The sequence below is a fragment of the Anser cygnoides genome, chromosome 11 (assembly GCF_040182565.1).
Source record: "Anser cygnoides isolate HZ-2024a breed goose chromosome 11, Taihu_goose_T2T_genome, whole genome shotgun sequence".
Classification (NCBI taxonomy): domain Eukaryota; kingdom Metazoa; phylum Chordata; class Aves; order Anseriformes; family Anatidae; genus Anser; species Anser cygnoides.
The window spans coordinates 18,418,834-18,431,266 of NC_089883.1; the positions used below are offsets into that span (position 1 = coordinate 18,418,834).

At 34.8% G+C, this 12,433-nt stretch overlaps 1 protein-coding gene across 9 annotated transcripts in view; it reads right to left on the minus strand.

Annotated features, from left to right (window-relative positions):
* The window catches only part of CGNL1 (cingulin like 1), a 55,309-nt gene that overhangs the window by 25,980 nt on the left and 16,896 nt on the right, over positions 1-12,433 (minus strand). For all 9 annotated transcript variants that reach the window (XR_001205482.3, XM_013177356.3, XM_013177357.3 and 6 more), the window contains 6 exons: positions 11,998-12,092; positions 10,946-11,039; positions 9,803-9,904; positions 8,722-8,870; positions 8,074-8,209; positions 6,312-6,524 (listed from right to left, as the gene is read on the minus strand). Coding sequence is in view for 8 of the 9 variants with exons in the window: in XM_013177356.3 (XP_013032810.3) it covers positions 6,312-6,524; positions 8,074-8,209; positions 8,722-8,870; positions 9,803-9,904; positions 10,946-11,039; positions 11,998-12,092 (789 nt within the window). In the remaining variant the exon portion in view is untranslated. The remainder of the gene's footprint in view (positions 1-6,311; positions 6,525-8,073; positions 8,210-8,721; positions 8,871-9,802; positions 9,905-10,945; positions 11,040-11,997; positions 12,093-12,433) is intronic.

The window sequence follows — 12,433 nt, forward strand, 5'->3', positions numbered from 1 at the left end:
TGTAGTTCTGTTTGTAGTTCAGGTATTTTTCCCACTTGGCAATTCTTTTTACTGAAGACACTATTTCTTATAATAGTTGGAGGTCCCTCAGATGAATGATACAGTAACATTGTTTAGCAATAATTATAAAATCTCTTAACTCTTAAAATGGAATATGAATGCCATAAAAGCAAAATGAAGTTTTATGACTACCAAAAAGTAAAAAATTTGGAAGAGACTAAATTGCCTAACTGGCTTTACTTACTACTTTTCTACCTTGAACTGATTATATTCATTCTTTCCATAATTTTAAAAGGAGGTTTAGCCTACTTGTAATACATGGCTCAGCCTCTGGAATTTAACTATCATTAGTTACATATTAAAAGGGTCAGTGTTGTGTTTCAGTGTGGTTTTTATCTCCTAGTGAGCTACACTGCAACCAACCTGAATCCTCAACTGTACTTCAAGAGATTAGTCAGTAAGGAAATGTACAAATTTATAAACAGGTCAGGCTATTTTTCCTTCCATTTCAGCTAAAGTCATTCTATTAATTGGTTAAAAATCATTCACCTGTGACAGTTTAGAGACAAGACTTTCCTTCTTGCCAGGCCATTTTCACTAATCTAAATGGTATAATATCCTTAACACTATTTCCAAAACTATTTCAGTTTTGATTTATAAGATGTAATGAAAGATTTAAAGGTCTACATTTTAAAACTGAGAATTAAACTCCTTTTTACAGAGAACATACTAAACAAGATTTCCCAATTTAAGCACAACCTAACGTTTACACAGTTACAATATCCAGAGCCGGGAAAGCATTAAACTTTCAACAAATAGCTATACCCATGTCCTATTATCCTCTTAGCTATGTATCATGACATACTCAGACTAGCTTATACTAGCAGTTTTTTTCAAGGTCAGAAATTGTTGCAAAGACTAGAGTAAAATATTAACTGGTTAGGTGTTCATATTTTACCACACTGAATGGACTTGCACAGTCCAACACTTCACACACGTACATAAAGAAACATATACTTTTACAGGACAAACCACCTGAATATACGTACACTGTCTTCTGCTGGTAAGGATTATAGATTCTCTTGATGGTATTAAAAAAGTATCTGACCCCACAGGCTCTCACCAACTTTCAAAAAGAAAAGAAAAACGAAACAAAACAAAACAAAACCTACCTGTTCCCAACCCAGACTAATTGAAATGGTCCTGACCAAATCAGATTCACAATGCTATCAAATGACTACTGTAGATAAAACAGATTTTTCCTCCACTGTGTTTAGATATGAAGCAATACAGCTCAGAGAACTTTACAGGACAGTTTTGGTCAGAGGCTTTCTTGACTCTACATACAGTATAAAAACATCCATCTTTGGCATGCTTTACAGGCATGCTTCTTATTCTTGTTGACAACACAGCCAGTATTCCACAATTTTTCATATTTCATTTAATGGATGACTAAAAACATGCATGATGCTACCACCAAACAACTTCCTTTCCATGCGCAGAACAGACACTTACAACAAAACAACTCAAATCTGTCTCCCAGATTTTCCATATATCATTTTCATATATCAGGATGCTTCCAATGCTCATCCCTATTTCAGGAGTGCCTGCACCCTTCCTTATACCATAACACTTCTGGCTGTGCATTCTCCTTTTTCCCACCACCCCAACCGTTTGCAGAACCACACTGGAAATTGATCAAAAACATACCAGGCTTTTAAAGGGCTAGTAAAGGAAAGCTGAAAATGAAAGAGTGGGAAGGGGGGAAGGCAGGTCACGAAAGGGGAAATGCTGACTAGGACCAGTTGCTCCACTATCCTTTGACTCTGCATACAGTTTAGAGCAGTTAATAACTGGCCTCTATCAGCTGGCTTCTACCATATAAACCAAACCCAGCATTATCTCAACAAGGCAAAGGCTGCCTCAGGCAAGCAAAGGAAAGAAAAATCCACCAGTGGTATCTGGAATCCTAGCCGATCTTCTCTAAATTTTTTCCAATTGTTATGCAGATTGTCTGAGGTGAGCAGCTGAGACTTAGACATAACATTCAGGATGCAGACTAGAGCTGAGTTATGGATACATGAATACAAGGGCACAACAATGTTCTTATGTCCAAGTAATTCATGTTACATAATTTGTTCTGTTGCTATCAATATGATGTGTTTACAGAGCTATTTATTATAACCCCAAGATTTCACCCTAGCATGGCACCAGTTAGTTGGGAGCCTATTATTTTTATATGAAGAGCTTGAAATAATTTTACGTGTGTATCATTTGACAGTTTATATAAATTAAATTTACTTATCACTTTATGGACCAAAGTGTCTCTGTGATGCTCCACCACCATCAGATGTCTTCTTTTTACCCTGAGTCACTTGGACAACCACCATGTGGTATTTGTATAGCATTATTCCAAAAGAGGTTCTGAGAGTATAATAAATTTCATTATGTTTTATTTTACATTTATACTACATATGCCAAGCCATTTCTACAAGAAAGGCATACATGCTCTATGTCAGTATCATTCACGACACTTAATGTAGTTTTTCTTAAGCTTCTTTAAAGCTAATCAATTCTTCCACATAGAGCAGAAGAAACATATTATCAGGTCAGGTAGAAAAGATATTCTATTCACTTTCATTTCAAAGATCTTTACAGCTCTGTGCTAAATTTGCCTAAACTCACAACCACTCATACAGATGGATGAAAAAAAAAAAAACAAAGCTTTATCTCATCTGTGACATGCAGAATTTTATGATTTTGGGTGTTTACCTATTTTAAAGAAGTAGCATTTAGTTTGTAACCTGGGAAGAAGATAACCATGGTCTTTTGCTGTTCCTACCACTTGCTCTGCTAAAATTCCATCTTCTCTTTAATCATACCACAGCTTAACACGTATGTGTCAGTTAGAGCTCACGTGACCACAACCTTCACTGCATTCTTAAACATGTTGATAAAGGAATCTGCTTCTAAAGGTTGAGTGTCTGTTCTAACACTCTGTGAATGAGGTCAGAAGTATTACAAATCCTGAAGAAATCAGTCAAGGTCAGCCCTAGACTGTTGTAAGGCAGTCGTAACGTGATGGCTACAGCTTTTTTAGAACAACGTAATTTGTGCAGCCTGCTTTTCAAATTCCACAGTTGTGTAGCTTGCAACTGCACTTCCCTGAGCTGGTTGCAGTTTGCTACTACTTTCTACCTACAGTGTTACATTCCAGAAGTCATTTCCAAATTTTACTGAAACAGTGGCCCTTCATCCACTGACACAACACTCCTGGTTAAGTAGTACAATTCTGTCCTATTGTGTTGGAGGTTCAGATTAAATAATATAAAGTTTAGTACTACATTACAATGGTGGAGATTCACACTCATTTATTCTCTAGCACTTAAAGTGATGATGTCATCTCTCGTTATTTAGAAATATATATTTTTTTTATATTTCTTACTAAATTAAAGATATATGTTATCCTACACAGGTGTGTTAAGGAAGCAGAAAACGTTTACTAAATAGAAATAGTCTGATCTCAGTCTTAATAAACATGCAATGAAGATAGGAACGATCACAGCTATTTCAAAAAGACCACAAGCAGAAGGCATAACACAAAAATGAGTTACCTTGGTAAATTGTATCAAACAAAATGAAGATCTTAAGATCTGTGGCTTTATGTAACTATCTCTATGTAAAAGCAAGCAAATAAAATCAAAAAACTACCACATCACTGAGCATGAGACAGAATTGCACATGACAAATACACCCCCCCCTCCCCCATTCTCTCATCAGATAACCATGAGTATGTTTCTAACATGATTTTAAACAGATCTGGGCATCATTCTAATCATACAGAATGAATACACTCTGCACCATTGGCCAACCTACCTGATATCTGCAGTAGCTGAAAAATTCTGCTGATTTAACACTGGCATGAAAATTACTTTGTTTTTCCCTGCAAATATTTCCTTTTAGGCCTAACATACATCAGAAAACGACTTCATTCAGTGTACCAATTTGTGTAATATAGAAGTAACATAGGAACTAACAATCTGGTACATACAGACTTCAGTATACTCCCATCTATGAAATATTGGTATCGTTATTTTCTGTATAAGAAACACTATTTACAAATACTATTTACACACCAGTTTTCCTCATTAAATAAAATAGAATGGCACTTTTCACTTATCTTTAATGTAAACTTCTTGTATTCCACCATCCAATATAAATCTTTCCATCTTGTAGTAATGTAAAAAAAAAAAAGTACTTAACATGTCAATCAGCTTCAATTATATAACCCATGATTTTCACACAGTGCTTGGTATTCCAGATGAATTATAAAACCAATAATTAATACCTTATGTAAGATCACTGCAGATCACTCATCCAACTCCCTGTAGGGACCAGTTTTACTTTCCTGATAGATAATTTATCAAACACAATGAATAATCTCAGCCAGCAGGCATAGAGATAGTGCTGGGTTTCAAAAATAATTAAGGATACTAAAACCTTCCCATTAAGCATGACTGAAGTTTTTCTTAGAATAAAACCCAAAGATCACAAAGTAGAACAGCAAGAGCAAAATTTGTGCTTAGAGAAACATTAATGAATTAAATTTAACTTTTGAACATCTGATTACATATATTATAGACTATAACATGCAAGCAAAAAAAAAATCTGAAACGCTATTTAAAACTATCTAAGCTACAACAACCCAGCCATTGAGCCATTTCCCAGACTGTTATTGTTATGCCTAACAGACTACTCTTTCATTTCTTGTCAATCATAATTACAGTTCCATAATTGAAGTACAGTAAATCACCAAGCAGTAACTTTGAAAGATGGTTCATTGAGGTTAAGCTGTCACTACAATTACTGTATAATTAAAAAAAAAAAGTTAGTTTAAATGTTCTAGTTCTTCCTCAAAGGAAAAAAAAAAAAGAATTTGGTTCAAGCTCGGATGAGTCAAATATCTTCATGATGATGTAAACAAAGAGAAACAACACATTTAAGCGAAGTCAAACAATCTCAAGTAGAAGTCCTAGGCTGCGTACACAAACCAGCGCATATAAATTTCTCTAACTGCTGAAGAAAACAGGACATTTTAAAACAATTTTAAGAATACTTTTTCTCTGAACTCAGTTGTGCATTGTCTATCCAGCATCTTCTACACAAGATCCTATTTTGCTCATAAAGCACACAAAGCTTTGGAAACTTCTTTCAAGTTTCAAGATGAATTTTAGTTCAGTTCTACACTATGCTTACAGCCATAACTAGCACGGTAGCTGCAACTCACTCAACACCACTGAGGTGGGAGAAAAAGGTATAAATTAGCACGAACACTTCTAAGCATAATATTGGGCCTCCAATTTTGGTACAGCGGTCAAGCACAGCTTGCTTTTAGAAATTTTTGTCAAATATTTTACACAAATAAAATGAAAGACAGATACAGAAAAGACAAATAATTATCATTGTAAAAATAATACTCAGAATTTCACAACACTCGTTCCCTTACAAAAAAAACAACACATATCTGTTCCTAGCTGCTGTCGTTCAGCTATGATAACTTCACAAAGGACATATATTGAAAAACAGTACCTGATAAGCACTTCAGAAAACTGCTCCTACTCTTCTGCTCACAAAGACTCCCTGCTGATGGTGGAATGGAATTCATTCAGTCCCTTTCCTCCCTTGCTGGTTCGAAACACCCACTCCCTGCTGTTTCCCTTGTGCTGACACACATTTGGCCACCCAGTAAACAAGATTAATCCAATAAACAAAATAAAACAAAAAAATACTAGTAAGTAGTTCAAGGGGCAGGGTCGGACAATGCAACCAAGGAACAGAACGTGACACAAGGAGCTGATGGTAGGAACAGCAGGCTGTAAAGAACTGCAGATAACTGCTAGAAGATTCAAAACTGTGATTTCACCAGCATCACTGGCAAGGCATTCTGGTGCTCTTCAGGGCATTCTCAAGGTTTTGATGATGCCATTCTATCCAAGACAAGCAAGTGGCCCTCTGTACCATAATCTCATGCATTCTCTCTCAACGTATGCAATGAAGCAAAATTAAGCATGTCAAAACACATGTCAAACAGTCAAAAACTTTGAAGAAAGGGTCACAACTTATGCAATGTTTTGATTTTTTGTTGCAGCTAAAGTGTATGAAATAGAACTCATTATCAGCAGCAAAGAATCTCCTAGCCCAAATATACCTATTTATTTTGCTAAAAATATTAGGATTTGAAAGCATCTACTATGGGACATCCGTGATAGGTATTTTTCCCTGTAAAGATTAATTGTAATCGCTTCTTTCACCTTTGTTGCTTTCTCCAGGCTCTGCTGTAGATCGAGCAATTCTTTATCATGTTGCTCTTTAAGTTTATCCATCTCCATGTCATGGCTAGATACTTCTTCTTTTAGTGCTCCTTTTAAAGCAGTAAGCTCTCGCTCTCTCTTTCTCAAAATTTCTTCTTGTTGTTCTTTTGCTATTAATACTTCTTGCAGATCCTGCTTCATTTGCATCAGCTCCTAAAGACCATTAAAATCAAAAATAAACACAATTGTCTCATAGATGACTCTGATGACTGTTCTTTTTGTTTCAGAGAGGGAAGGCAATTAAGAATAAGCTTCCCAGGCCAGCTTCATTTCTTATGACCGATATATTGTTTGCAACTTTATTATAGAAAGCTAAACATCTACTAGAACCCAAGATTATTAGAAGTGCAACACATTGACCCATTATATAAAACATCAGTTATGTATCTGATGCTACAGAACTGTAAAAAGATTGATGCTACACTTCCTATAAATAAAGCAGGAGTAAACCTAAAGGCTACATTTTAACAAATCCCTCAGTCCTACCTTCAGTTGCAAGGAGATAGAAGAGGAAAAAAAAAAAATCTGTTTCCTACACTGCAATAGAAGTGAACACAATAATTGCTTGCTGACTTTTTGTTGGAAAGATTAAAGAAAGTTGCTTCTGCAAGTTAGAACAGTTGAACACCTGGAGGGGTCGAAGGCAAAACAAGTGCTTCCCAACCAAATCCATGCCTTTACACCCTTTTTCCCACTAGTGTTCTCCCCAGAAGTCATTTCCCCTCATCACATTGCTGGGAAGGAAGTGGGTAGTCAGTGAATCTGCTGTGGATAGCCTTCACTTCTGCTGCACCTGGCTCACCTCAAACTTCCAGCTGACCACCAGATAAGGCACTACCTTAATACTTAAGTTCCTTAACAAATGCCAGAAGAATTGAACACTATGTAGATATGCTGTTGGTAACATACCTTACTGCTTTCTATTTCTGTAATTTTATTTTTAACTCACTAGCCAGATTCTTGACCCTTTATTTCAAATGTAAAAGCCTGATACATTTAGATTTTATCTAGCAATAAGGAAGGTCTCCCAGTGACCCAACAAGCAGTAGTATTCTGTTCTTGAAGAATTCCAAATTTACTTATAAAGTGAAGTGTCAGACTGCAAACTGTGCAATACCTGCCAGCAAATTATGAAAAAGCAGGGGGAAGCGCTTTCTATCAAGTGGTGAGAATTGGGTGACTGGTAAATTTAGGTACCAAAAGAGTAGAGGTAGGAGAGGCTCTCTTGGAAAGTCAAAGTCCCGCTAGCTATCCACAGCATGGGGGAAGCTGGCTCATAGCATATCCGTCTCACGATGATGTATACACCCATGCCCTCACATTTAGCAGTGCATTTTCAATTGGTTTTGATGTTAGTACCCTCAGCCTATATACTCTCGTTTCCCTTCTCTCAGTTCTTCTTGTTGGCAGCTGGATTTAAGAACTTACCCCACCCCTTTTATCCATTGTTTCTGTCTTTTAAACAGGTATTTTTGAAACTGTTCCATACTTTAGTTCAATACATGGCATTTATAACATGCCATGGCACCAAATGCATTTTCCATTTCTCCTGCTGTCATCAAGTTTTGAAATTACAGCCTTGACTAAAAAGAACCAAATAGTTAGAATTTGGGCTTTATTTTTGGATCAGACATGGACTTATTTTAATTTTAAGTAAGTTACATTAAGTAAGTTATCCTACTTCTACTATTTTATAACTAACCTCAATCAGAATCTCTTTCTCCCCTTCATCAGTATGTTTTGCATTATCCAGTTCATCATGCATCTCAGAGAGCTGGTCTTGAAGATCTCTGATCTCAGTCTGGTGTTGTTCCTGTTCCATCTTCACTTGAAAAAGCCTCATCAGGAAAAATCAAAGAGGATTTTTTCTTTTAATAGCAGAAACACTGATTGGTTCTTCCAAGTACTAAGAAAATACAAGTATCTTTTCCCAAGTTGCCCACAAGAGAATGGGATATATGAGGCAGAACAATGAAATGTCAGAGAGGGAAAAAATGAAAACTCTTTTAAGTAGATATTTAAATAGAAACTTGCATTATATTTTAAAACTGGTACAATATTCTTGATTAAAGCACTCGATTTTTTCTGTATTTTAAAGTTTAAAGCTATATACTATGACTACGAAATATTAAAAGCAACTTGCAATAAGAAGACTATAAATCAGCAATTTTTCTTTTCCTTCAAGATATTCCAAAAATAAGCTATTTTTAAACAGTAGAAACATTTCCTACAATAGCAAATGTCACTGTCTAATTCCATTAATATCTTCTGAAGACACAGGTATGTTTAAACTAAAAAGTTTAAGTAAAGGTATAAATTCCAACTAATAAGTTTTCAAAAATGAACTCACTCCTCTAGGTTCTGCCGGAGTTCCTTCTCGTTTTCTTCCAGCTTCTTTTTTAAGGCATCTCTTTCACATATACTTTCATCAAGTTGGAACTGAAGATCTTTCAGGCTTGCTCGTGTAGCATCTCTCTCCTCTTTTGAATTTTGCTGATTCTATTTTTTGTACACCAAAAGTTAAGCAAGATAATATACTAAGCATAAAGAAATTAAATTATTTTTATTATATGAAAGGAGACATTTCAAGGCTTTGGTATTTTTCTTTTGCAGAAGTACTTATTGTTATGAATATTAAAATCTTGAAACTGTTATTAAAACACACTAACCACAGTTTTCAATTTTTGTAACAAATGTAAAGTTTCCTCATCAGTTTCAAGTATATTGACTTTTGTTGGGACTCAAAATGCAAACTGAAAGAAACCAGTCTGTCCTACCCATGTCTTCAGAGCGTGGCTATACTTAATTACTTTGGATTCAGCACTGAAGTAATGCTTTAATTAATAAACAGCTTCTGAGTAATATATTTTGTCTCCCACTCCATATAGGTCTCCCAGTCAACAGATTAAAATCTCCCTCAGCAGATACCTAAGAAACTTTATGTATGTCTCCCTAGTATTTATATTCACAGCGCAAATTTCTTCTCAAGTACTACTGAGAAGGAAGCGATTTCCTAGAAAGGGTAACCGTTATGAACAATGACACTTCAGAAGTCTTCTGTAAAAGCACAGGTACATCTGGACAAAAGAATATGAAACAAAACAGCTCCAATTATCTGATATACCCAGACACATTTGGCCACTCACAGGGGAACATTAACAGGTTTTTATCTAAAACTTACTGGCTTTCATACATAACATTTTAGAACACATGCACTGCACATTGCAACAAGCACTGCAAAAATATTATGATTACGTAAGCAACAACAGTTTACAAAACACTCCTAATATTTAAATCTCATACAGAAATTCATTGGAAAATTGGACAAAAGATACCCTTTTCTAATACAAAAAAAATCAACTTGTTGATCAGTTGTCACTTACTTAGAAAAGTATATTTGACAAAAACTTTATAACAAAAAAGGGCAGTACCCTGATTTCTAGATCCAGTTTTTTCTGTAATTCTTCCACTTTCCTTTCAAGTTCTGTTTTTTGCTCCACCAATGCTTTTACTTCAGCTGAAGAATCAGAAACCTGCAATTAAATAGAGATACTTATTCCCACAAAGCCAAGATGTTCTTTGACAATTTCCTTTTAAAATCTAAAGTGAAATTACAAGCAACACTAATAAAGTGTGGCATCAACTGCCTGAGCTCATCTTGGACTTTTCATATGGGTCAAACCAAGCTAACATTTTCAAAAGAACCACAATTTGATTTTCATTAAAATTCTTAATAATGGCTCAAGGTAGGTTGCCAATAACACAGAAAACATTACAAACCTAAAAATATTCAGATTAGGCAACACCTAAATTAAATCACCAATAGTTAGGGACAAATTTCACTGAGATACCACCACACAAAACTGACATCAAAGGGATGCATGCTCATGTGTCAAAACAGATTTTCAAATTAATTTTCTGTAACTTCTAAAAATGTGTTTTACATTTTCATTTTGACTAATTATACCCCAGAATGAAATAATCACCAAAAGTAAGCATTTAGTCTTTCTTATGCTATCACTTCAACAACTGGACATTTCTTCCATTTGCTTTAGAACTGAAAAAGCAGTGCACCACGTGGCAGGAAACAAAAACATTTTAAGAAGGTGACTGTCAAATGACATTAATGTAATATGGCTTTTAAACAATATCCTAGCTTACTGGTTTTCTAAATTGCACATTAAAACACTCTCTATTTAGGTATCTATTTACATCATTATGAGAAGATGTTCCAAGATTATTCTTAAAAGCTATATACGTTAGCTTTTTCTTCGATCTAACAACCTTTTGATGTCTGCGAGATTTACTGTTGAGTTTGCATCTCTTTTTTCTTCCAATAAATGAACCCTGAGACAGTCCTCATGGCAGACTCCTTTACATTCTTTTTTAAATTGTTAACAAAAATCTTTCCCATAAGGCACTTCAGTGCATGATTAACATTAAGCTACACCACTGGGAAACTACAAGAATGATCTCACTGAAGTCAGTGAGGGGATTCAAACTTCTAAAGCACTGCTTGAACACTGCATCACTATGAAATAAGCCCAAACATTAAAAAATAAATAAAAATTTACCGGTGTCTTTCCAGCAGCTCTTGACTTTAATGTCTGAATTTTCTCAAAAACCAAGTTGACCTTCCTCTTTGTTGCATCATCATTATCAGCACTTCTAAAACACAGAGAAGTAAGCAATGATGTGATCAAAGGCACTATTTCGTTAACATCAAAACAAATTCAAAATAAGCGTCCAAACTACTGAAAATCACAACCATAAAAATCTACTACAAAAATAAGTCAAATTATCTCAACTATGATTTCATTAAATCTTCTGAAGGAAGGTTGTTAACAATTTAAATTTCAAATATTTTCTTTAAAAAGTATCACTGAACTCTTTAATTGCAGCTCTCTTCTACAAGACTATAGCTGTGGAAAGACAGGTATTCAGCATATATATTACTCAACAAACATACAGAAATTAAAAGTAATTACTACTAGGTTTTTCAAGTCCTGACTACTGCACCATTAAAACTCTCTTACACAGCTGCCAAAAACTGCTACATCAGTACAGTTGTACCTAAGAAAGTTCAGCAATGCAAAGAAATTTGAGTGCATCATGTGTATTTTAATTCATTTGACCTTCCTTCATCACCTTTCAATAAGTTATCATTAAAAAATATCAAGTAACATAAAGTTCCTGGTGGAGAAGGTATTCTGTGCACAACAAGAGAATTTCTGTAAATTCTTAAAATATAATTATTATTTTTTTCTGTTTTATAAACCACAAGCTTAAACTCCCATCAGGCATGATTTGAATTCTTCATGAACATCCATATCACATAAGTTTAACACCTTAAATATTTAAAAGACAAAACATATTCTGATTCACAGATTTCAAGTACTTTCAATCAAATCTTGAACAATATCTTATGTAAGATACTATATCCTGACTAGCTGGGTATTTTGAGATCCTATAATGCCTTAAAAGACACAGTTGAGATACAAAACTATGAAACAGTCATTCCATTTAGTGATAGCTTTGATTTTACAACTTCAGATTTTAAATAGAATAGAAAATAAATGTTGGGAAAACATAACCTCCCCTCTAGAAGTTAATTATGTTTACTAACCCTTCTTTAAGGTAATTGTAAAGTATCTGTTTAGCAGTCTCTTCATTTGTTTGCTGTGCAATATCTTGCTGGCCTTTTAAGAGATCAGGAGTTGCCTAAAAGGACAAGAAACAATATCAAAAAGTATAATCCTAACAGAGTTGTAAATACAACCTTTCCAGTTGAAATTCTCCATTCTATTCTATTATGAAGAAGTTTATGTACTGCGGACCTCAAGTTCTCTAAGATTCATCGGAGTTTTAGCTTACTGCAAGAAGGAAGCATACACTACACCAAAAGATAGAACATCATTTTGTATAAGGTTCGACAGATTTCGGCATTCTGCTTAAGAATCACCACAACATTATTTACAATAATCCTCCTTGTCCCCACCATCTTCCTTCACCCAGATAAGAATAAGATTGTTTTTCAAAACACATTTTCTATAGCCTCAACT